Here is a 27,276-nt window from a genome sequence, read left to right as displayed (position 1 = left end):
TGTGTTAACTTAGAAAGTCACAATATATGTAGTTTATTAATGTGATCCAGCCATTAGCACCAGGCCTTGCACTCAGAAACTGCATAAACAATTTTGTTCAGTGGCAATATATAGCATGAATATTGTGGAAACTGATTTGGGAAAAGGATAAACACATCAAGCCTTGATCACCGTATTAAATTTATACTTTATTTTTCCCAATATTGTCACCATCATGGGGAGGTGAGAAAGATGTAGGACTGTTCCCTACTTGCATACTGCCTCAGTTCTGGAGATGCTGGCAGAGGTTATGGATCGACCTTGCACAGCCAAGAATGGGGACCTCATATTTTCCGTATTGGACATATAGTATCTCTAAGTCCCAAGAATGGTCATACGTCAAACAAACTCAGAAAGATAAATAAATGACAAAAATAATTATGCCTTATTAAGAACACTTGGGAATGTAAGAACCATGATCAATTTCTTGCTAGAAGTCACAATACTTACAAGTGAAATGAAATTCTGGACTATTGTCCAAATCCTGGACTCCATGAAAACAAACATACTGATTTCCAACAAATTCAGCAAGAAATAAAAGTACTAAAAATGTATCCAACCTAAAAGAGGTCTAAGAAACTCCTCAAGGGACTCGGAAGTTCATTTTGCTATCTCCTGAGTGGTCTTTGATATAAATGTTGAAACAAAATATCAAAGCCAGAAACTTATGAAAGGTACCAGAGAACTGAACGTCTGAACTTGAGCAGATGTGTTTAATGTGTGTGTATGTGAGCTTCAGTGTATGTATGTTCACCATGTCAGTGCAGGTGCTTATAGAGGCCTGAAAAGGTTGTAAGATGCCCTGAACAGGAATTACAGGTGATTTTGAGCCACCACCTGTAAGAAACCCAGATCTTCTGCAAAAGCAGTACTCTTAACTGCCAAGCCACTGTAAAGGTCTTTTTTCATTCTTCAAAGATGGAACAACCAGGAGCTGGAGAGATGGCTCAGAGGTTAAGAGCACTGACTGCCCCTCCAGAGGTCCTGAGTTCAATTATCTATAATGTGATCTGATGCCCTCTTCTGGCCTGCAGGTGTATGTGCAAGGAGAGCACTGTATACATAATAATAAATAAATAAATCTTTTTTTTTAATGGAATGTCCCTATAGTGCCAAATTCAGTTGGCTTTGAACTCTGGCCTTAGGTGATGCTCTTGCTTGAGGATCTTGGCTGGCTAGGGCTTAACGCACATAGCATGTTTCTGTGTCTAATCAAGGAATTTTGAGTTTTCTCAAGAAACACACACACACATAAATGTTGGTGCATTTGCCAAAAAATTTAGTCTGGTTGTTGTAAATTGTAGATGAGTCCTGATATATCACATACACTCAATTAGTATGTATAATAAAATTAAGGTTTAAAAGGTTTATTCAACATCTTATGAGATAGCTCAGCAGGTTGGCACTTATTCCTGAGGTTCTATGTTCAATCTCCAGTACTGCAAAAGTTACAAGTGACAGAAAAAAGCGCTTAGAAAGCAAGAGGGCACAAACTCACTGGCATTCTAGGAATATAACAATAAGGACTTTTCTCTCTGTGTGTAGGCAGTTTGGGCCATCTGAGAAGAAGGGCATGGAGAGACAACATCAAACAAAAGAGAATAAAGATTCATTTGTTCAGTTCAGATTCAACTATGTTTAACTCAGTATCTATTATCTACAAGACACTGGGCAATATATTTTCCTATGCACCAAGCACTGCCACAGCACTTAAAATGAGAGAGAACTGTCATCATGAGAGAATCCCACTCCAGCCACATCTGAATCCTATGGCATCAGACTTTAGGCAATCGGCCAAAGTATAAATTTATTGACTTACATATTGACAATTGATAATCTTATTCCCAGGTTTACATACTAAGGCAAAGAACTAGGGTGTCAGTGTCACCATTACCATTGTACTGTGTATTGTATTCCAGGGATTCAAATGAGAATTCAACCCAAAGCACATGCTCACTCCCATCCTTTGCCACCAATGCCTCACATATCCCAGCTCTTGGCTCATTGAAAAGAGGGGAACGAACATATATTTTGGGAGAGTTGGAGGTTTACAGAGCAGGGTTCCTTTTGGGTTCTAAGTCATTTTGTACTCCAACTCCTAGAGAAATAGTGGTTTCAACCTTTATTTTCTTTGGATTCTCATTGACAGTTACAGAATAGAGATGATTATAAGAGATTTCAGACTAGTTCCTCAGAAGCCTACAGTAAAAGGGAAGCCATCCAAAGAAGTTCACTAGAGAGAAGCATGGGGCCAGCAGATACAAGCTGTTACTAACTGTCAAAATCCATCTGTTGCAAAACACCATCCCATTTCACACAAGAAAATTGAGGTCTAGGGATGGTATATTTAACTTAATGTCGCCATGACAGCTTCCATGAGCCATGTAGAGTCACAGCCTTCTGAGGCCTTGTATGACTCAGGAAAGGGTTAGACAGGAGCTGGACAGGCTGATCTATTCACTCCAAGGAAGGATTGATCTTTTTTTATTATTATTATTATTAATTTATTCTTGTTACATCTCAATGTTTATCCCATCCCTTGTATCCTCCCATTCCTCCCCCCCCCCCTATTTTCCCATTATTCCCCTCCCCTATGACTGTTCCTGAGGGGGATTACCTCCCCCTATATATTCTCATAGGGTATCAAGTCTCTTCTTGGCTACCTGCTGTCCTTCCTCTGAGTGCCACCAGGTCTCCCCCTCCAGGGGACATGGTCAAATGTGAGGCACCAGAGTATGTGAGAAAGTCATATCACACTCTCCACTCAACTGTGGAGAATATTCTGACCATTGGCTAGATCTGGAAAGGGGTTTAAAGTTTACCTCCTGTATTGTCCTTGGCTGGTGCTTTAGTTTGAGCGGGACCCCTGGGCCCAAATCTGCCTATCATATTGTTCTACTTGTAGGTTTCTAGGACCCTCTGGATCATTTTATTTTGCTATTCTCCCATGCGTCTCTCATTTAGAGTCCCAATAGGATGCCTTCCCCTCTGTCCCAGTTTCCTGGTAAGTGAAGGCTTTCGTGGGACATGCCCCTTGGGCTAGTATGCAGATATAAGTGAGTATATACCATTTGATTCTTTCTGCTTCTGGGTTAACTCACTCATTATGATCATTTCTAGCTCAATCCATTTATCCACAAATTTCAGGAATTCCTTGTTTTTAATACCTGAGTAGTATTTCATAGTGTATATGTACCACAGTTTCTTTATCCATTCTTCTACTGGGGGACACTTAGGCTGTTTCCATGTTCTGGCTATTATGAATAAGGCTGCTATGAACATGGTTGAGCAAATTTTCTTGTTGTGTGCTGGAGCATCTTCTGGGTATATTCCAAGGAGTGGAATAGCTGGGTCTTGAGGAAGCCCTATTCCCATTTTTCTGAGATAGCACCAGATAGATTTCCAAAGTGGCTGTACTAGTTTGCATTCCCACCAGCAATGAAGGAGTGTTCCTCTCTCCCCATATCCTCGCCAGCATGTGGTGTCACTTGAGTTTTTTATTTTAGCCATTCTGATGGGTGTAAGATGGAATCTCAGAGTTGTTTTGATTTGCATTTCCCTGATGACTAAGGAGGTTGAGCATTTCTTTAAGTGTTTCTCAGCCATTTGATACTCCTCTGTTGAGAATTCTCTGTTTAGTTCCAAGCCCCATTTCTCAATTGGGTTATTCGGTTTGGTGGTGTTTAATTTCTTGAGTTCTTTATATATTTTGGATATTAGACCTTATCTGTGTTTTTGACTGTGCCCATGATAACCAGGGTCTGGCAGATGACATCATTTTGGATGAGGATGCAGCCTAGGAACATGGGCAGGAAGCAACCCCTAAGTCTGGAGAGCTTGAAGAACAGGTATACACCCTTGAGTCATAAGCAATGGACTCTAATTAAAAAGTATAGCAGTAACCTTAGAAAAGGGCAGAAGGGCCCAACTCTGATGAGTATCTGGGTAGACTCTGACATATGGTGTTTGCATTTTGTTGATTATGGGTTTGATAACAATAACTTTAGTTTTTACTATTGTGTTGTGAGATTAGAAATCTTGGATTCTGAGTCTGATCAGCCAGCGATACCATTTTATTCACCCAAATCTTCTGAGTTGAGAGAAACCAGGTACCACAAAGAGAGATGCACAGCATAGGAGTGGTGTCCTGCCTCCTATTCTCCCTCACCTCTCCTCTTTCTCTTCCTCTTACTCCCTCTTCCTTTTCTCCTTCCTCTTCTCCCTCTCCTCCTCCCTTATCTTTACAATTTATCTCCTATCTTCCTCCTGCCCATTCTCTTTCACTATTTTGTTTGATCAATGCACTATCACAGTGTTAGCTAGCTAGAGATTCTGCCAGACTGTGGGTTCCAGATGATGATGCAGAACAAACTCCCCTTCCCTTGGCTGCATGTTGCACAGGTCAAATGGGTTGCAGGACACATATCTGTCATTGTATCCTTGAGAAGTGTAACAGAAATTCAACATCTAGGTCCTGCAAAAGAGTGTCTGCCAATATGCCCTCTCTTTCTGGGGAGAGGTGACTGTCATGAAGCAAGAGCTTGGCAAACAATAGACAGGTAACACAACATGTAGTTATATGATCAATGCTGTATTTATTTTGGGAATGATAGCAAGGCTATTGAGAGGGGAATGTGTCTTGGCTTGGTTTGTTCCCAAGGAGAAGACTTTCACTCACTAAGGTAATCATAAACAGTTACAAAGTTCAAGGCCTGGTAATATAGAGGACGTGTGAGTGAAGAAAATTAACCTATCAGGTTGTAGAATAAGATGCATTGTCCATTTTGGGAGAAATAAACAGTGAAAATAATGCTAGCACCACATATTTTTAGTACTGGGTGGTGATGGGAATATCACATAAAACAGCAATGATTCAACAGGGAGAACAGGACACCAAGTACATCAGAGAGCTATTGGGCAGAACTATGGGTCCAAGAAGTCTAATGTTCTAGCCTTTGATCTGAGGTGTGGAAGAGGCATCAGAAGGACTTATGCAGGGAATAATTAAAGTTGAATTGTATCTTGGAAAAGTTGCTTCCAATAGCAAACTTCATGGTATTGTTTGAAAATGGAGACAGAGGCCAAAGAAATTAAAAGGAAACAGTGTGGTAGGGAACAGTCTATGCCTAGAGATGTGGGAGGTGCCCAGGTATACTTAGCAACCTAGGCGAAGATCCCTGAGGGGTGAGAATTAAAGGGAGTAAAATTAAAGTAAGAATTACCAGAATCTTGTTGGAAGGAATTAGCACTCTCCTAGACTTTCTATAAGATATAAATGTACCACTATCCCAGCAACAGCAGTGAGCTGTAAAATAAGTGGTTTTTTTTTATCTTCCTGCTGTAATTTCACTCTATGAACTATTTAATAAGTAGGGAACATAATGAAATTCATAACCAAATTCTAATATACAGGAAGGATGAGCTCAACATTAATAGTAATAACAAAAAAATGGGAACTCATATAAATGCCGCAGAAGAGATCATATCATGTTTCATCCATCGTAAGCAATCAATGGAAAACTTCAAAATTATGTTGCCTACCTGCAAAATGTAGCATAAAGTTAATACTTAATAAAGGTTATTTTTATTATTATTACAACATTAGGACAATAGTACATTAAACTTTCAATTTTTGAGACATTTCTAGAAAATAATAAAATCTGTTTAAAATAACAATAGTAGCATACTGAATGCCTCCAATTGCATTCTTATTATTTAAATATATATTGATCATACTCTTTCTCCTACCCCAAGGATTCTCAGATACTCTCCACCTCTCTATCAACTCAATTTCATGCATTTTTCTCTCTATACTAGCCCAAGGGGCATGTCCCACAAAAGCCTTCACTTACCAGGAAACTGGGACAGAGGGGAGGGCATCCTATTGGGACTCTAAATGAAAGAAGCATGGGAGAACAGCAAAATAAAAGGATCCAGAGGGTCCTAGAAATCTACAAGTAGAACAATATGATAGGCAGATTTGGGCCCAGGGGTCCCGCTCAAACTAAGGCACCAGCCAAGGACAATACAGGAGGTAAACTTTAAACCCCTTCCCAGATCTAGCCAATGGTCAGAATATTCTCCACAGTTGAGTGGAGAGTGTGATACGACTTTCTCACGTACTATGGTGCCTCACATTTGACCATGTCCCCTGGAGGGGGAGACCTGGTAGCACTCAGAGGAAGGACAGCAGGTTGCCAAGAAGAGACTTGATACCCTATGAGAATATATAGGGGGACGTAATCCCCCTCAGGAACAGTCATAGGGGAGGGGAATAATGGAAAAATGGGGGGGGGGAGGAATGGGAGGATACAAGGGATGGGATAAACATTGAGATGTAACAAGAATAAATTAATAAAAAAAGAAAAAAAAAGAAAAAAAGAAAGGAAAACACAAAAATCAAAATAAACCATTAAGAGAAAAATACCAAAACAAATCAGAAAAGGCTTACAAAAAACCTGAAGTTTATTTTGAATTGGCCAGCTAATCGTGGCTATGGGGCTCACCCTGGATTACACTTGACATACTCACTATCGCTCTCATGGAGAAAACTGATTTTCCATTTATCAGTGATTATCAATTGCAAAAATCTTCTTGCCTACATGTATGACCTTGTGTCTATTTTTCAGTGCTTAGATTTCATCTGCTTTGTGCTTGTGCAGGTCTTCCGTTTGTTGTCACGGTCTGTGAGTTCATATTTACATAGGCCCTGGTGTGTCTGAGTGATGCTGTTTCCTTGGAGTCATCCAACACTTCTGGATCTTGTAATCTTCGTGTCTCTTCTACATAATTCCAAGAGCTTTGAGGGAGGGGTTAAATGAAGACAGATCATTTAGGACTGAGTACTTTTAGGTCTCTTACTCTCTCCATGTTGTACAGTTGTTGGTCTCAACATTAATTTCATCTACAGCAAGGAGATATTTCTTTTATGAGTTGAGCAAGGTTATGATCTTGTATAGTGATCTGCCGTTATGAATCATTGTATTGTAGTTCCTTTATCAAAATAATTGTGGTAGATTTACCCCTAGTCTCCTGACCTCAATCCACTCAGAATAGTTAGTTACCCCTATAACATTCATGCCACTCTCGTACCAGCATATCTTGTAGGTGGGTTGCTCGTGTACTTCACATAGTCTGTGGTTAAGTGGTATCAATGACCACCTTTCTCTTCTGGTGGCATGCGAAGTAATTTTCAGAATAATTAATGCTAATCAGCAGAATGAAGTTTCTAATTAGGCATCAGCTCAACTTTTCTGTGTTCAATGACATAAGACATCATTGTCTTCAGTAATAGGAATTTACCTTCAGGTTGTGCATGTTTCCCTTGGTCTTTTGGTGCATTATATATTAGTTAGATTAGCTTTAGAGTGTGCTTTGGCATCTGGAAGGAAAACAATTTGTCATTATTACTATTTATCTAACTATTCATGCCTAATCTGCATTGTTCTTACTGCTTGATTTTAGAATTTCTTTTTTTCAAGAACTCTAATTTCGTCCCTATGACTACAATTGATGTGGTATGTGATTAATTTGCAAAGAAATTATCTTACAATACTTAGCATTTTCATCTAGGAACACGAAAGGTTTCATCTAGAAACCTTTATCTTAAATAGACAAGTAGTTTAATTACAAAGCAAATAATGCTTATAGGGCATTCTATGTTGTTTACTTCTGTAGTGTTTTCTATAATATTATGGAATCACAAATGGATTGTTCACACAGCAGAGACTATTGAAGAATTTGGATGCTGCTTCTACATTCAGCCACTTAGTTCTTTTGCTGGTTGAATGACCCCTCAGCTATTTTTCCAGGTTTCTCTGTTGATTGTCTGGCATTTTACCATGAATTCATGTCTGCAAGCCTATTTCAGTGTCTAAAGAAGTAGAATGTTTTAGGATATTAGAGAATAAGTTGGAGTTTGTCCTTGTTTCTGACTCAAATGCTTTGCCTTATATATGAAGGATCTTACAATTTTTTAAAAGAATTACTGATTTTACAAAAAAAAAGGAATTACTGATTTAGGTAGTTTCCTTCTAGAGTTAAAGAAAGAATGCTGCTCTTTTAGTAAGAAACTAATACTGAGTTTATGCTGTTGATATATTAAAAAAAAAATGCTTTTTGTACAAATCTTTAACCAGTGGCAAGTTGTCATGTTGAAAAAATTTAAATAAATTACAGAACAAGGAAGGAAAATTTAAATTGTAGACTAAATGCAGTGGGACACTCTCTATGTAAATTAATAATCTTGGGGAGCTAGAGAGATGGCTCAGTGGTTAAGGGAATGTGCTGCTCTCACAAAAGACCCACATGTGGTCACCAGGACCCACATTAGGTGTCTATCAATGGTCTATAATTAGAGCTTCAGAAGATCTGACAGCATTTTCTGGTCTCTAAGGGCACTAAACTCGTATTAAAAACTCATATTCATATATACATGTGAATTTTTGTTTATTTAAAAAATATCTTGAGAGATAAAATCAAATTTCAACAAAACCTAAGGATTCTTGTCATCATGAGCTCTTGTAAGGTGGGATATTTGTCTTTGTCTTTTGAGCATTTTAATGGTTGTAGAATAACAAAAAATATTTTTGTTGATTTAATGAAAGAAAAAACATTCTGAGATGACTCCAAGCTCTAGATGGGAGACAAATGGCTGAAAATAAGGCACTGTAGAGGATCAAATTTTGTCTATTTCATGAGAAGTTTTAGGAAACTATGAAGGTGAATGCCAGAGTAGTCTACCCATATTCTAACATAAAAAATAAAGAGATGGGTGTTTATGGCCATTGTTTGGTGTGTGTATATGTAAATATAACTGTGTATGTGTGTGTAGATAACTATATAAAATGTGAAGAGATACTGCATAAAATGGTCAAGAGATGCTATATTCTGAGAAAACACATATGAATGAAAGGTAGATGAGCTATATCTCTGTGGAAAGAAATAAAGAGAATTCTCTGTGTGGAAGGCAAGAGTGGCTCTGTGTCCCTAGTTCAAAAAGAGGTGGCCAAGTGTGAATATCCAAATTTGTTGGGAAAAAAATCTGTCTGTAAAATGAGGCCAAAGTCCTAGAATTTTATTCCATGGAACAAAGGCACCTGAAATAATGTGTCACTGGAGATTTCTTTGGTGTCCACTGCATTGCTGTCAGCACAGATAGTATCAGAGATAAAACAGAGGAGACAACTCCTTGGGGGTGTCTTCCTGACAGGAGACAAGCCTGTGAAAAAGGTTATCACTCATCTTCCCTCAAATGAGGTCACAGCTCCACCCACAATAGCCAGCTAGTATTTTGATCCAGCCAAGCTGACAGAAAACAGGTCCAGGCACTGGCCCCACAGGTTTTATGTTGAGTTTCAGTCACTGTGGTATGTTTTCGGCAGTGGAACCAAACTCAGCGTCCTAGGTAAGTAGTTTTAATGCCTCTTCTCATTCATGCTAGCCTTTGTTGTCTTGCAAAGGTCTGCTTTTTATTTATTTATGGAAACCTTCTCTCATCTGCCCTCCTCAGACTTAAGAACTGAATCCTTACCCTTCTCCATGGCAACTAGGGAAGATAGACAATTTTAGAGTAGCCTGCAGAAAGGGCCAGGAGAGTAGAAGCAGCTGGCCTCAGTTTCTAATACATATGCTGTGATCTCAGGTATATTATCTAGGGTCTGGCCAGAAACAAGGACTCCAATTCTTGTTCTCAGGAAGATTGACAATTGGGGACTGTGGACCATGTCAAAGAAAGGGCACTAAGTCTTTCATAGAGCCCAAATAGCTATAAAAGTGTGGCAAGGGTTGGATCTAGATGTGTAATCCCAGCTTCAAGAGACTTGGGTTTCCTATGTGGGAAACCACAGAAGTGTAGTGAGAAAGTAGGGTTGTAAAAATTTTCAGGTCTCTGTTGTTTTACTGGGATGCTGAAGCTTGATGGACACAGAGAGAGCCCTGACTAGTAGGGTAAGCAGACCCTGCTCTTCTCAGGATTATCACTAGAGATGATCGGGATTCCTTCTGAAAAGCCCCTTAACCATGCATTATGTTGTCTCATGTTCCAATTGTCAGCTTCCCATCTTCATAAAGTAGCATGTATTAAACTTAGGATGTTGGGAATGAGATACAAACTTGGGATTTCAGAATACTACCTGACAGGGAAAGAAGCTGCTGCTGTGAGAAAAAAAGCTGTTATGCTCTGTGTTCTGAGGCAAGTAACCTCTACAACGTGGTAAATGGTATTTTGATGAGCTCAAACTGTGCAAGAGTCACCAGAGCCCCACAGATCCTCTCTAGATATAACCAACTACATAGTGGAAAAGCTAAGTGAATTGATGTGGAGATCCTGCTGTTCAAGATAAGAGGATTCTCAGTGCTCCATCAAGTACTGAGGACAAAAAAAGAATCTCCTCAGTTGAAATGCAGTCTTCAAAGCAAGGTGCAATATCCTGTTCATCAGAGAGTTCTGACCACCACAGTAACAAAGGAAAATAGCTGGGCTGGGAAAGATGATCAGATATGGGGCAAATTCTAAGTTCAATTATAAACAATACGGTGGAGAGAGCACAGTTATTTCTGATGATAGTGGGGAAATTGAGGCAGAAAGGAAGAATAAAGGACTTGTAACTTGGGAGACTTTCCTGGAAAAGGCTAATATAAAAGAGTGTCTGTACTCAGCCAGGTTCAACGGGGCACATAAAAAAAAAGAGAAAACCCCAGGTGAATAAGATGACCAAAGTAAATGTTTAATTCACTTGTGATTTTGATATGTTTTATTTTTTTCTCCTAAATCAATCCCCTTCTTTTATTCACACAGGACAGCCTAAGTCCACTCCCAAAATCACAGTGTTTCCACCTTCTCCTGAGGAACTTCAGACAAACAAAGCCACACTGGTGTGTCTAATCAACGACTTCTACCCGAGTGCTGTGACAGTGGCCTGGAAGACAAATGGTGCACCTACTACTGATGGTGTGGCCACTGTAAAACCCAGCAAAGAGGGCAAGAAGTATGTGGCCAGCAGCTTCCTGAGTTTGACACCAGAGCAATGGAAATCGAACAATCTCTTTACCTGTCAAGTAACACATGAAGGGGACATTGTGGAGAAGAGTGTGTCCTCTGCAGAATGTCTCTAGGAGCTTAGCCTTCTCTTTATCCTGGGAAGCCTGGATCTAGAGGACCCAGATTGGGGTCTCATCTCTATATAGCCATCTCAACCCTTCTCTTACCCACTGAATGTTCAATAAAATATCATTAGTTAATCAGAGCTACTGCTTTGTCCCATTTGTTCCCATTGTATGTTTACTTTCCAAAGCTTTTAATCTACAATGTTGGGAGGTGAGATCATGCTTTTCAGTGAGAAATTTTTCTCATTTAAAACATACAGAGAGTATCACCCCAGGAATGATTTTTCCCCTCATCTGTATTGTTCTCTGAATCCTGCCATGCAGGGAAACTCATTATTTAAAGCACATATCAGGTAAAGAATGGGTCAGAGTTAAACTATTTACTTGATATTATATAGCAAGTCCCCCAAACAGTGATTCTTTCAATAAACTAAGAGAATTTTATTATATGTCTCAAAACTTGTTGTTCACAGTCCTCTATACTGACAGGAGTGGGTGATGTGGGATAATCATTCAGACACAATAGCTTCACCCTGTTAGAAATGGATCCAACCTCAGACCAGAAAGGATGATGAATAATTCCATATAGGAAGTGGTTTCAAAGTCAAACTGAGGATTACTCAAGGTCATGTAAACTGAGATCAAGGAAAACCAATTGTGACCTGACAGCTAAACTTAAGAACACTGACTTGGGTAGATTTAGGAGTAGCAAGTCTTTACTGGGACAAGTCTTATCATGTGCATCAACACCCTAATGTTCACTTTAGAGTGATGTCAACCAGTCTTTGAAACTGACAGTCATCCTTTAGTGGTTCAGCCTCTGTCCAGATCAATAAATATTTAAAGTTTGGGACTTCAAGACATCCTCCTCTATAGCTCATAAGCAGTGTGGACACTGACTACATTCAGAACTCTTTGGTAGATTACACACTTCAGTAGCATAGTCTGAAAAATCATAAATATTCTTGAACAATGACTCAGAGATACAGTTCACAGCATAAAGATTGATCTCTGGACCCCACATCGCCAGTTTCTGAACTAGAAGGAGCTTTTAGAATCTGTGTCCTACAACACCTTTCTGATGCTAGGCCATGATAACTTCTGTGCCTAATGATTGGAATTGAAGATCCTGGGTAATCTCACAACAATGTTTCCTCCTGGGGAAAGGGCCAACAGTCATCCATACTCTGATGTTGCTCATAGCTTCACTTCCTCATAGTTTTGTTTCAAGTTTCTACTGACAGATTTGAGCACAAAAATTGGGAAACACAGAAATAGTAATATTCCCATATTCCCACCAGGCAGACTCTAACATGCATTTTACCTAGAATTTTATAGAATTTTAAGCTATTACAGAAAACTTCTCCATTGCAGCATGTTAAGAAAGTACATTCCAAAAGATGTTTCTTTTCAGCTATAATTATAATTCTGTGTTTAAAAAGAATGCCTGGATAGTATATCAAACTTCAAATTTTTATTGATTTTTTTTCATAACATAAAATAGCCAAGTTGTCATCAAATGGCTGCATGTCAAGATTCTACAGTGCTCAATAATGTATTATCGGTAATCATTCTACCATATATAGAAGATGAGATGTGGATTGAAACTAATGGCTGTGTGTGTACTCGATCTGCTGCCTCCTGAACAACCTCTGAGCTCTCTTTGTTTTTTATCTTGTTTTTGTTTTTGTCAGGCATGAGCTGCAGGGAGCTGCAGAGTTTGCATAGGTTCCATGTAGTTGGTGGCCTCCTTGGGCTGTCACTGAAGACTTCTCTCTGTCCCTTCTTATACTATAAAGAGCTTCTTCCAGAGGGAGTTTGGAAATTTTGTGATTGAGTTTCTGACAAGGCTGTCCCAGAGGACATATGGAGCCTGGGAAGAAGAATCTTTCAGTGAGATCACCATGTTCCTATAATCATCAGTCACTGAATATATCACAGTTGCAGCTTGAGAGTAAAGAGCCTATAGGGTTTTTGTATGAGTCTGTATCATAGTGCGGGGTGTTCGGCAGTGGGACCAAACTGACCGTCTTAGGTGAGTGATTCATTCTTCCTCTGTTTCTATTGCCTCTAAGATTTGAGATGGTTTCTGTTGGATTATTTCTGAGTCTGTATTCCACTGCATGCCTACACTTCATTCTAGGTAAATTATCTCTTGCTTCTCTAGATTCTGTGTCTCATTTCAGATAGTTCCCTGTACCTTTTCTTGTCTAATCTCAAAGACTGAAACAGACAATTTATCAATGTCATTCTGTCATTCCTCTGGGCTTTGCAGCACTCTGATAAGTACTGTGTTGTGTCATCCCCTTTTTCCAGTGAAGTTTGTGAGGGGTAAAGTGAATTGTGATCTCACATAGAAGGAAGACCAGAAGCATACAGGGAAAGGCAGATGTTTAATTAGATAATGTTGAACACACAGAACTGAGGCAGAGGAATAACATGTCAGAGGCCAGATAACCTGTACAGTAGTACTGTCCTAGGATTTCGTTCCTAAGACAGGCAGGAGATAGAATCAATCTGAAAGCCTCCATAGAAATCCATGAAAAGAGCAGAAACCAACCTAGTACTTGGAAAATTTTAGTAAGTAGAAGAAAGTGAAGGAAGCACTTGACACAGGAAGTCAAGAGAAGAGAAATTGGAGGTGTACTTGGGAATCTGGGTTCCTGGGTTTCTCTAAGACACTGCTTAAAAGATAGAGCAACTGAGTTTGCATTTATCTTGTCCTGATGCATGAAAATTATACAACTTATCCAGAGAGAGAAATCTCACCTCGTTCTGAATAATGAAAAACAGTTGAAGCAGGTACATGCTATGCTTGGACCCTAGAGACACACTTGTTTGAAAAAATTCCCAGGCTTAAAGTTTAGGCTCAAAGCACAGGTTTTTTTTTTAATCTTTTTTTTGTTTTGTTTTGTTGTTGTTGTTGTTTTTATTAATTTATTCTTGTTACATCTCAATGTTTATCCCATTCCTTGTATCCTCCCATTCCTCCCTCCCCACCCCCATTTTCCCATTATTCCTCTCCCCTATGACTGTTCCTGATGGGGATTACCTCCCCTGCACCAGCCAAGGACAATACAGGAGGTAAACTTTAAACCCCTTCCTAGATCTAGCCAATGGTCAGAACATTCTCCACAGTTGAGTGGAGAGTGTGATATGACTTTCTCACGTACTCTGGTGCCTCACATTTGACCATGGCCCCTGGAGGGGGAGACCTGGTGGCACTCAGAGGAAGGACAGCAGGTTGCCAAGAAAAGCACAGGTTTTAAATCATAACTGTCTTCTGAGTGGGGCAGACAGACTGCAGATATACATAAAAAGCAGAGAGAAGGGTACAAGAGCAAGAAGTAGAAGATTAGATGTCTGTGTTGGGTATCAAGGTGCAGGGAATGTGTTGGATGAAGTGCTAAAGAAATGTGTGGGTGCATAATTCCTAGGTACATAGGGAATACATGAAAGAAATACATACCTCATCTTCTGTACTATGTATGTTCAAACACAGTCACTAAATTCAAAGACACTTTACACACTATCTCCAGGTTTCCTTCCTTCTAGGGGAACAAAATTCTGACATTCTCTTTTTCCACCTTGCAGGCCAGCCCAAGGCTACACCTTCAGTTACTATGTTCCCACCTTCCGCTGAGGAGCTCCAGACCACCAGAGCCACAGTGGTGTGTATGATCAATGAATTCTACCCAGGTGTTGTGGATGTGTCCTGGGAGGCAGATGGCACACCTATTACCAAGGGTGTGGAGACTACCCAGCCTTCCAAACAGAGCAACGACAAGTACATGGCTGTCAGCTACCTGTCCTTGACAGAAGAAGAGTGGAGATCTAAAAATGTTTACAAGTGCAAGGCTGTTCATGAAGGGAACACTGTGGAGAAGAGCTTGTGCCCTAGTGAGTGTTCCTAGGTCTTCTGAACTGCATCTTAGCCACAGAGGCTGGGATCAGAATTATGCCCAAGTATACCTCTAATGCTTTTGCCCTTCTCCCTGCTCTCAAAATGCACAATAAAATATCTACTTCAAACCTGCAATTCTTCTCTGCCTCATTTATCTTTAGTGTATACTTCACTGGGATTCAGAGTAGTATGGGAAATGTCTTGGCGCCCTGGAGTTTTTAATCAGGGTCATGGCCTACATTATCACCACAGGAAGCACCATCTTTACAGAGATACCATTTTTTCCACTCTCCTCTGGACCTCTGATCACACCATGCAATTGTGCAATATGAGTGTCTTATTCTTCCTTAATTTCATTCTTTAATAGACCTAATCATGTGTCAACTCCATTTCTACTGATATCTTGTGATTTTGTCTTAAAATTGCAATTTGGAAACAGGAACAATTCTAAACAAGATCCCAGTTTCTATCATTCAAGTCAAAATAAATAGTACCAGGGAAATTGAAAGGTTATCATAATCAATCCAGACAAGCAAAATTAGGCTAAAGATAGACAGTGCATGTGCATGTGTGAGTGTGTGTCTGTATGTGTGCATGTGTGAGTGTGGGAGAGGGACAAAGGGTTCATAAAGACTGTAGTATGGTTTTAATCAGCCTTGATTGGAATAGAACTTTGTTGAACTAAAGCAAACAAGAAGTGATTCCCATGCCAAATGTAACAAAGGCATTCAGTGCTGGATGTGAAAGACTAAGTTTTTACTTCAGAACTAGATTCTGAGGTTTGTCTTATAACATCATGGCTGAAGGCTCCAGGAATGACTAAATATCTGCGTACTCTACAGAACAAGACTGTCCCCAGTATCCCCAGTATTCCCATCCCAACCATATCTCATTTCTTTCCTGGCTCATGGCATAATACTTCAGGGTGCACCTGTGTTCTGAGATTACCCCAGGCTCCTACCAATTGATTAACCCAACCCCCTAGCAACTTAGACATTGTTCAAGACAACTGTTCCATAGTTCTCAGGACCTGGACAATGAATGAAAACTGTCAATGCCAAGTTTCTGTTTGAGGAATCAGCACAGTGATAGAACTTGAAGGATCAGGAAGTTTTCAAAACAATGGTGTTTGCAGAAATAGAGCAACATTATGGAATCTCAGCCACACCAATTAAAATCTTAGCCTCTGCATTAAAAGGACCTACAGGAGATGAAATTGTGCAGCAACTTACTTTAATTCATGGAAGTGAAATCTGTGACTCAAAGCTGAAGTCACAGAATTATCTCATTGTTCCTACAGGCTTCAGTAGCCAGCTCAACCTCTCCCCACCCAGGTGCTGCCCAGAGAAATATTTTTCATCATTTTATTTCAACATTGTTGCTGCTGTTTTGTTGTTATTTTCTTGTGTTAGTTCTTTGAAACAAGGTCTTCTAACTGGCCACAGAATCACAGAGCTCTGTCTGACTACCACCAAAGTGATAGGATCACAAGTGTGCACCACAAAGTTCTGCTTGTTGTAATGTTTAATTACTGAAAACACTGAGCTAAAATTCAAGAACAAAGGCATAGATAGTAAAATTCTGTTCAAACCAACCAGCCATTGCATAAATTGTGCAGTGTTTGTTAATGAATCCAGATTCATGCTAGGCAAATATTCTACTGCTGAACTACTTCAAACCTTTGTTTTATGAAGGTTGGTGACTTTTTTATTTTTGTTGGTGCCTATTTATTGAACATAGTGATGGTTTCACAAAGATATTTTCATTCTAGTACATTTACTTTGATCATATACGCCAGCCTACACTTTGGTTTTTCTCTTTTTCTGAACACAAAATAATTTTGTTCTTCTCTATGGCTGAATAAGTCTCAATTTTTTATAGAAAAAAAAGTACATTTCCTTTATCTTCTCATCTATACCTTGGCTAATCTTACAATCTGGCCATTGTAATTAGCCCTGCCTGAACAAGGATGTACAGCATCTCAGTATTTGTCTGTGTACATAGCAGCAAAAGACTCCAAAGAAAATGATTAAAACTAAACATTACAGCCATCTAGTAGGACAGAAAACACAAACTGTCCTATTCAATAGTAGTGCACATACTACAAGGGACTGGAGAAACAATTCTATTTATAGTAGATTCAAAATAGTAAGCACAGCATCTAGAAGTAAACCTAAATAAGTAAGTGTAACAAGGAAAACTTTTAAACACTGAGAAAAGTTTCTCTTTTTAATCTTATTAATTTATTCAGGTTACAACTCAATTGTTATCCCATCACTTGTATCCTCCCATTCTTCCTTCCCTCCTGCTTTCACCCTGTTTCCCTCCCCTAGGTCTATGTTGTGTGTGTGTGTGTGTGTGTGTGTGTGTGTGTGTGTGTGTGTTTTCCAGTTTTTTCTAGCTGCTGTGTTTTCATGCTTGCCATTTTCATGTGATATTCATAAGACAGGGCCCCACCACATCGTCCTTCTTCTTCAACTTCCATAATTCTTATACCTCTATTCCCACAGTGTTTCTGAGCTTTGGGGATGGGGATGCATTGTTTGGGTGCCAGTAAGTCACCAGTCACTTAGTCTCAACAGTTTGAATAGTTATAAGTCCGGCCATTGACCCCCTGGGGGAAGGCTATTCTGACCAAGACCTAGAGTGATACTGTTCTATAATGCAATCACAATGTTTAGAAAACAGATGAACTACAAGTCCACTTGGCAAAACATCAGTAGTAGGTAGGAGCCAGGGGATAGGAGCACCTGGTGTGGAGATATAGGCTTCTGAGTCTCTGCCATCCTCTGCAAACAGGATGAGATTCTCATTCTAGATATGGACAAGTGCTAATGTTCTTAATGCTCCTCCTTTCTAGGGTAAGACTCTTCATTTCACTTCTTTTTTATTTTTTGTATTTCTTTTCTTTTTCTTTGAACAGGATCTCTCTGTCCAGCCACAGCCTAAGAATGAACTCACTCAAAATCCACCCACTCTCTGCTTCAAGTCCTTGTATTACCAGCTTGTATCACGATGATCAACTCCTTTTTTTAATATCTAAGGAATTCAAAAGGCACCTACTTCCTTAAATCTTTGGTTAAAACAATTAAAGTTCTAGAAAGCCTTCCTACCTTAGGCCACACTGGTGCTGTTTATCTCCTGTCATCCTCCAATAGATTCTTACTGCCACACCCCTTCATCTTCTAGACACAGGGCTTTACTCCTTGGGGACACACACATGCCTACACAGACATGCCTCACATCACTTATTACAGGGTACTTATTATTGGAATATGATCCCTAACAGCATCTTCCTTCGCAGTGCTCTGGATATATGAATTTACTCATATTTAATGTGTACTAAAGGCCTAAGAGAGGCACAAAGAAGCTCTGATCTCTTTTTCTTTCTTTTTAAAAAAAATTATTATCAGATTCTGTGAGAACATGCAGTCTTTTTAAATAATTTATTTATTTCTGTTTTATGTGCCTTGGTGTTTAGCCTGCATGTATGTCTGAGTGAGGGTGTCAGCTCTTGGAGTTACAGATAGTTGTGAAATGCCGTATCAGTGCTGGGAATTGAACCCTGGTCCTCTGGTGGAGCAGACAGTGTTCTTAACCACTGAGCCATCTAGTCAGCACCCCCAAAGCTCTGATCTCAGTGGGTTATTCCTAAGTGCCCAATGATCAGATGTCATTTGGTTGTCAATGTGCCAGAGCTTGGTTTTTAAATACAACATTGGCTTATATCCAAACAAGCAAGTGATCTGGATTTGTTTTTTCCACAGCCATGACAGAAAAACATCAAAACAATGAGGAAAGTCCTTGTACAGGGGATATCAATAGATTGAAGAGACAGTGAGAAATGGACAAAGACGTATTTCCCATGAGAAAATGGATCCGTTTACATTTCCTAAGATATGCATGATACTCCAGTTACCATGTGGTTTATGACTAAAATTGAAAAGTTGGCAAATCTATGTCCTACAACTGAAGAAACTTCACAGAAGAGTCTTGGGGGAAAGTCCTGATAGAAACTAATGACAGCAAAGGGTTTGGAGAAGAATCTGTCTCAATATGACAGATCTTTCTTGAGACTTTAAGATAGCATTTAAAGTAGGATCAGTTACAACTGCATATAAACCTTGAGACTGAGGTCCAGGGCCTGCCAAGCAAGTCTTCTCTATAACGCTGCAAAGGGCTTTCCGTGGTCAACAGCTGGAATGAGTGGACCAGGTCAGTGCCTAAGAAACAAGCTAATTTCCCCACATCTAAATAATCTGAATTTAGGGATCAAAGATACCAAATGAAGATCCAGAATGTTGGACCTGGCAAGGGATGACCAGGCAGCATTGTCCATAGCAAAGTTAAGGACCCAAGGCTTCTCCAGTTAACATGAGGGAGGAGCAGACCATGATAGATAATGAAAGTATGTGAGGCTGTGCAAGAGTCTGGAGGCAAAGTGGGATGTGAAGCAGCAACAGCCAAGGGCTGGAGAATATCATTCAAATAAATAGCTTCCCGACTGTTACTTCTGATCTGAGTTCAGGAGGGAACCCTAGCAAAGTCTCTTCTTCAGCTTTAGGCCTATGTATCACTTCAAGACTAATGCACACAATGTCTCTGATTTTTGCCAGAGGCCAACTCCCAGTCATTCTACTCTCTTCTTCTTCTGAGGAACTTTCTACAAACTTCTGTGCCTTACGAAAGCTTTCATTCGAGTACTATGAGAGTTGTCTGGAGAGCATATGCTACTCCTTTCCACTATCCCTGCAAACAACATCAGCAAGTACGTAGCTAGAGACTACCTGACACTAGAACTACGGATATCTCATAAAAGATACACCTTCTAGTTAACCCATGAGGAGAGCACTATGGATGAGACTTGACCTAACTCTAGGGACCTTAAATGGCTGCAAGGAAGTAATCTCACATCAGCCTATATGATTTTTTTTCTCAGATTCCAAACAATGATAAAACATACCACTATCAGTTTCTGTTATTGCTGTGTCTTATTTTTTTTCAATACTTAATTTTTAGCTTCTTGGGTTTCTCTGTATAGTTAGAGGGACCCTCAATACCATGAGGTTTTAGCTGCTATATGGAGGGATGCTAGCTTTTAAACCTTTGATATGTATTCTCCAGTCTGTATAACAACAGAGTTTAAATATAGAGTATAGAAATAAGTGGAAAGAAAGTATGTTTCAAGTAAGGTTGAATAGAATACATAATTGTGGGGAGGCATGGGAGAGACTGGAAGAGGAAGATTAAGTAGGAATGGGGAGTAACGATGAGGTAGGGAGAACTAACACCAAAGGCCAGTTGAGGAATTATATAGCAACCAATTACTGTATTAGCATCTCAAAATATGCACCTATGTGGAATAAATATAAATGGGTTCATCAAATAATAATAGAGACAATGCTTCAACCATACATATTTGTCCCACAAGTAAAACTTCCTGTGCCAGGGATGTGTGATATATAATTGAATTTTTGGCAAAGGGGCCCCATGAAAAGCCCCAAACAACTCAGGCTGTTCCAAAGACTTTTGATGGCTCTTGACAAATGGATGATAAGCTCATACTACTCAATACTGCTTATATATCTCACTGAACATGAAAATGTGGAGCTTGTGGATAAGTAGAGCCTTTATCCCTAGTGTCTAGTGTTCATAATACTGGAAGGTGCTCTGAATGCTACCAGAGGAGAAAGGTAAACCAGCAATCCTTCCACAAAACCTGCAATCTAAAACAGTCTGCACACGTTAGGGCAATAATGGCACAAACATTGTGAGAGAAACCAACCACTCTCTGATTGGGTTTAAGACCCACTGCGCAAGATAAAACCCATGACTGGCATTGATTGAATGTTGTTGAACCTGAGACTAAGTAGTCCATAGGCCTAGAGGACAACCAAACAGTATTGTTCTCCTAAAAAGACACATCAATAAAATGTCTCCTAATGACTTTCTGCTATACCTATAAATCAGTGTCTTACTCAGCCATCATCAGAGAAACTTCCTATTATATAAGATAAAAACTAATATGGAGACTCACAAGTGATCAATGTGCAGAAGACTATAAAATATCGAGATTTAAATGGATTGTCTTCGTCAAATCCCTCCTGTCAGTGCTCAAGAAGCTATGCAGAAGAGGAGGCAAATAGATTGTAAGAGCTAAAGCAGATGAGTGACACAAAGGAAACAGTATCTTCCAAACACAATAGAGCTGGTGCACATAGGAGCACTGGATATTGTGATAGTATTCACAGGGACTGCACAGATTTAGATCTTAGCACAGATAGGAGAAAGTGAACAAGAACTAGCCATTATTTAATCAAAAAACTATTTCAATTGGCAACTGCTTGCAAAAATGTTTTTTCTCCAATAGATCTCACTGGGAGTATATAAACCACATTTATGGCATGACCTCATGCCTGGCAGTAGAGGGCCACACAAAAGAAACTCAATTGGGATTTTGTAGATATTTTGTCTCATATTGCTTTGGGCATTCTTAAACTTAAAGATCTTTTGCTTGTATGTTACATATATTAAGGTTTTTAATTGTGTGGTTTTGTGTGTACTGTGCTTTTTAATTGGGTTTTTAGTTCATCTGTTAAAATAGAGGAGAGAAGGGGTGCTTAGAGTTGGATGGGCATGGAAATATGCAGTATCTGTGAGGCGATGTGAGATGGGAAACTGTGATCAGACTGCATTGTATAAATTGTTAAGATAAGAAAGGAATATTAAATCAGGTTAGGGATACAGCATGAGTTAATTGTTAAGATTAGGATCTGGGCATTCTCCACCTATTTTAGTGTAAAACCTAGTAAATTCAACTTAGAAATGGCCCCAAGATTAGCACTCAGGAACTCTAACTTAATAATAAAAGCTGTTCAGATTGAGTTCAGGACTAGACTCAAGTCATGCAAGGTCAAAGCAGGGTGTAGTCTGAGAACTGTCCACCAAAGCCAGGTGTTCAGGAAGTCTAAGTGGGGCCACATGTTTCTCCATTGGCCTCATGTCCTTTCATGTGTAACTTCATCAAGTGTGTACACCAGACTGATGGTAGGCATGGGCCTTAACACAAGTCACAAGGTAGAGAATCTCTAAGCACCCCCATCTCTCCCTTGACCCAGGACTTACTCCTTTTAGTTAATCTTTCATACTAGGGTCCCATGTACAACATTGTTGCTCACAAGGTACATGGCAGCTGCCTGCACCAGAGCTCCTGGTTCAGAAATCAGCTCAGTGACATAGTCCTGAAAATCTGGAGACATCTTCAACAATGGTACAAAGTGAAGGAAAGATAAAAGTAAGACTTGCTCCTGGCCACAACAATCCAAACCCCAGCCTTTGACACAAAAGAAACTTTTGGAAACTTGGATCTTACAGTATTTGTTTGATTCTGCTTCACAGAAGTACTTTCTGTGACTCTTAGAGGTAATGGCCTCAGGAAAGAAAAGACATTTAAATGAGGTTGAATCTCATATCTCAGTGTGTTCTAGGCTATGAAAATACTGCTACCAACACAGTAGCTCTGCTGAGGGCAAGGTCAGTATCAACTGAGTCCCATCTGCAACCCAGAGACAATGCTCCTTCTGTTGCCTTCTTTTATTACAGAGAATAGTGAATATCAGGGACAGAAATTTTGGCAATGTTCCCATTAATTAGCCACTGAATAATTTATTAAATTACTTAACACTCTCCTAATACAAAATTCTGAAGCGGATCTTGAAAGCTTGTCTTTTTGTGTATGTCCCACCATAGTTATACATTAATAATAACTAAAATGCCCACAAAATCAAGTCTAAACAGAATTTTTGGACAACCTTGCACATCAAAAAAGAGTAATGTCTTCACATATCCACAGATATTATAAACTCTAGTGGTTTCATGCTCTTTCATCCCTTCTTGTTTCTTTATCTGTATACATCTGAAAGATAGGACTTTTGTTTCTTGATCTAGACAAGCAATCTGGGTCTTTTGATGAGGAGCTGAAACCAAAATATTAAAGTTAATATTAAAAGTTCTTTGTTGATTTCTCTCATTTTATTGTCTGTGTTGCTAGTTTTATTTTATGTTTCACTGAGAAATCTCTCAATTGTATTTAAGTATTGAAAGCTCCATTTCTCTGTCTATAGGAAGTTGAAAGGTAGCTTTAAAAAGACATATGTGAGTGTGTTCTAGGCTGTTGGAAACTGTGAGGTCCACATGTCAGTCTGGTTCCCATCCAGTCAGCAGATAAAACAGCCGAGCTTTTGCTGCTGGGATTCTTTTCCTGTTTCTCTCACAGCCCAAGATCTTCCTCAGTTGTTGTGGGTAGCAGTTCTGCACTCATGAAAAGTTGATCTTCTGTACAAAGTTTATAAAGTATCAGCTGAAAAAAAAAAGAATTTTTTGGAAGATAATTCCAAGAATATGTAGTATTTTCAAAGAAAGACGTCCAACACTAGTCATCTTCAGTGAGATCAACTTTCTTTCATGAAGACACATACATTTAGGCATGCCCCTAGTACAGCTGCAGCCAAAGGCTGCAACCATAACTTTGGGTAAAACTCACACTTTTTAATGAATCTATTTCACAGTATTGTATGGTTTCGCAGAGTGACTAAGATGGCCATCTTAAGCTTGCATCTCCTTTCCTTGATTTTCTAAAAGTTAAAAAATAATCTGCTTTCTTTTGTTGTTGCTTGTTTCTTCTTGTTATGCACAGACATGGAAATTTTCATGTAAGGAAGGCCATGATGTATAATAATCTCACAAAGTTGTACACAGGTATCTAGGCCAAGAAATCTTCAGAACATTGGAAGCAATTAAAGAAAGTTTATCCTACATTGCATATCATGAATTTGTCAACCAGAGCTCTAAATGGAGCCTTATTCACACACTGAGCTCAACTGCTACAAGCATATCTCTCATTCTTCACCATGGTCACATTATTGATGAGCTCAAAAAACACTTCAATCACTCTGTCTTTACCATCTTTTGAGAAGCTCCAAGTCAAGAAGATCACTATGTGTGTGTCATATCAGTGACTTCTATCCATATATCACAACTGTGACCTCTAAGGTAGAGGATGCCTTTGTTACACAGAATGGGGAGGCTAAAGAGACACAACAAATATGTGACCAGAACCTAATTCTGGTGTCAGACCAGTGGCGATCTCAGAGGATCTACAGCTTATACATGACCCATTAAGGGATTATAAGAGAAATAATAGTGTCTCCTGCGCATCTTCCTGGTTTTCTAATATTCACATTACAATTGTGGGCTGGAGTTATAGGAATAATAATGAATTTTCTCTCCTACACTTACTTATTTTATCCCAGTGGATCCAAATCCTGTAGGTTGCAGCCCTTGAGGGAGTCAAATGAACCATTCACAGAGGTTCCTCAGGCCATCAGAAAAACACATTTACATTATATTGTGATTCATAACAGTAGTAAAATTACAGTTATGAAGTAGCAACATAAATTATTTACAGTTAGGGGTCACCGCAACATGAGGCACCTTGAGCTGAATGTCTTATTATCAAGATTACTGTCCTCTCATATTTACATCTACTCAGATATATAACTATCCTGTATGCTCTCTTAGGACAATTATGGTCATGGCATTCCTCAATCTTGCCTTTTCTGTGGCTATTGGTTGGCTAAATGGTGTTATTCCTGCTTAAATTTTGTATTTAAAAATAACTTCCTTATTTATTGAGAAGTGGGGAGAGAGAGAGAGAGAGAGAGAGAGAGAGAGAGAGAGAGAGAGAGAGAGAGAGAAGAGAGAGAGAGAGAGAGAGAGAGATCACATTGTCAGAGGGCAATTATAAACTACTCAATTGTCACCTTCTACCATGTGAGTTCCAGGCTCATACTCAGGTTATTGGTTTGTGGCAAGTACCTTCACCTGCTAAGCCTTCTCATCAGCCCTTAAACCCATATGTGTAGTCTTGAAATTTTTGTATCTCATAAGGTATAATTTAGTTTTAAATTAAATTTATGATGTAAATATTCCAGTTAACTCATGCAATAGGGAATTCAAAGCTGCATATGCAACATATAAATAATGCAAAGAGAGTTTTATAGTCTCTTTCAGGCAGGGACTGTGTCCCTTTTTGTCATGGAAGATGTTACAGGAGATCATCAGCATAAAGATAGCTCCAAATAATTTGGGATCACAGCTCTTAGTGTGAGTTGCAGTGGCAGAATAGTGCATGGGGCAAGAAGCATGAAAATGAACATATGAAGAAAGCCAACTACTAAAAGTATTGGAAATCTCTTCCAACCAATCAGGGCTATATGGAACATATAAATATAAATGTGAATAAAATCAGCTGGTATATTTAAATGACTATTAAAGAGTCATGATTCTGAGGGCCTTGGTACTTATGAGCCTTATACTTTGTTCTATCTTTCCAACCAACTTTTATTATTGGAAGAAATGCCTCATTCTTCCTTAGTAAGCAGTCTCTATTTCTATCACTAAAGTGACCTTACTCCAATTCTGTTTCTCAGGGCCCATATTCAACTCTGCAACATTTCAAATCAGTGAGAGGGACCCTTGGACTAGAGAATATGAAAATATGGGAAGAAGTGGAAATGAAATAAAGAAGGGAGAAGTATCTCCTTTGATGATGAAGATCATGATTCTTATTCTTTGCCTCCTAGAAGACAGAGGGAACAACTTAAGAAAGGTGGGGTCCAAATTCACTGACACAGCCTCATTCTACCAATGATCAGGCATGTGTCATAACAGAAGGATATTCTAGGACTGACTCCCCCAAAGGCTTTAGAGTTTCAGCTCAGGACCATGACTAGCACCATGCAATCATACATACATAAATCAAAATCTATAGTGCTCCTAATACAATCATAGAGTACAGTTCATGGTGTAGTGCAGCACATTGGGTCTATGTTAGCAGATACTGAAATGAGGGACCTTGGGGTATATACTGGTAATAAGCAAATTACCAAAACAGAGGGAAATAGAAACAGGACAAAGGACAGTGCGTGAAAGTCAAGAACACAGGACCTAGCAGAAAAATGTCCTGACCCATGGATTCAAGAATATATATGAGTTCTATGGATTCTCCAGCCAGCAAGGGAAGGTAACAGAGAGGAAGACATGAAACTTGTCTTAGAGAGTAGATCCAAAGGTTCATGTGACTACCAAGAGTTAGGGACTAAGGATAATAATTCACATGAGTACATTAAGCCTCTTGATTTCTGTCCACAGTCCATTAAGTGCCTAGTACAAGGCCCCAGCTGCATCAAGAGACCTGTACCCTGCTGTCAGACTACAACTAACACACACCAGTCCTCCCAATCCCTTCTCTTTGGGACTACAGTTTAGCCCATAGCCTCTGTCTGAGCTCTCACCCTCCCGTGAGGAGCTCCAGACTAACAAACCTTTAATGGATGTCTGATCAATTATTTCTACCCAGGTGCTATTACAATGGCCTGGAAAGCAATCAAACTCTGCAACTAAAGCAACAACAAGTACACAGCCAACAGCTACCTAACCCTAATGCTCCAACATTATATATTTCATAGCACATACAGTTGCCAGGTCATGCACAGAGAACCATGGAAAACATAATATCCCTAAAGAGTATTCCTGGACCACATCCTTCACCAAGACCCTTTAGTTACTTCCATGGCTTCCATCAGTAAAGGGATATTATCTGGAAGTTGTAGGGTGAAATTAGGACTTTCATTCCAAGTTAGTTTTGACCATGCTATTTTACCATATCACAAGAGAATCAAACTGATGCAATGGGAAATGGTTAGTATGATTAATATTGTTTCTGTTCTCAGCATCTTATCACCAGACTATGTTCCCTGATCACTCTACATGTTCCTTGTCAGGCTGAGGGTCCAGGGACATAACTTCTGGTTCTGACATGTTCCAGGGCTCCTTTCTAGCTCATGACTTCCCAGAGTTGCCTCCTCAACCACCTTCTTTTTCTACCCCTTCTCCTCATCATCATTTCTTTTTCTCCTTGTCCTAAACCTTCTTTATGACAGCTTCAAAATTATCTGAATTGGACCATGCATCTGTCTTACAGTAATGCTATAGGGGGAAATTCTACTGTGAGTATTCTTGTCCATTCAAAACTCAGGATGGGAAAATTTCCTAAACTCTATTCTTCCCATTTCCTCAATACTACAACTTCCATATAAGTCCACTTTCTTTCTGTCTCTCATTAGAAAATGAATAGGCTTCTAAAGAATAATATGAAATAAAAAATT

At 39.3% G+C, this 27,276-nt stretch overlaps 1 protein-coding gene and 1 gene segment (V, D, J or C); both read left to right on the top strand.

Moving 5' to 3' along the window:
- The window catches only part of LOC127193374 (immunoglobulin lambda-1 light chain-like), a 38,180-nt gene extending 26,895 nt beyond the window's left edge, over positions 1-11,285 (top strand). Inside the window, exons 3-4 of the mRNA XM_051150698.1 lie at positions 9,404-9,445; positions 10,838-11,285. Of these exons, the coding sequence (XP_051006655.1) occupies positions 9,404-9,445; positions 10,838-11,154 (359 nt within the window). The 3' untranslated portion in view covers positions 11,155-11,285. The remainder of the gene's footprint in view (positions 1-9,403; positions 9,446-10,837) is intronic.
- Positions 11,286-13,011: 1,726 nt separating this feature from the next.
- LOC127193220 (immunoglobulin lambda constant 6-like) lies at positions 13,012-15,130 on the top strand. The segment is given in 2 exon segments: positions 13,012-13,180; positions 14,740-15,130. Coding segments are annotated over 2 exon segments (489 nt in total).
- Positions 15,131-27,276: the final 12,146 nt, after the last annotated feature.

Source organism: Acomys russatus, chromosome 8, assembly GCF_903995435.1.
Source record: "Acomys russatus chromosome 8, mAcoRus1.1, whole genome shotgun sequence".
Classification (NCBI taxonomy): Eukaryota; Metazoa; Chordata; class Mammalia; order Rodentia; family Muridae; genus Acomys; species Acomys russatus.
This window is presented reverse-complemented; position numbering and strand designations above follow the sequence as displayed.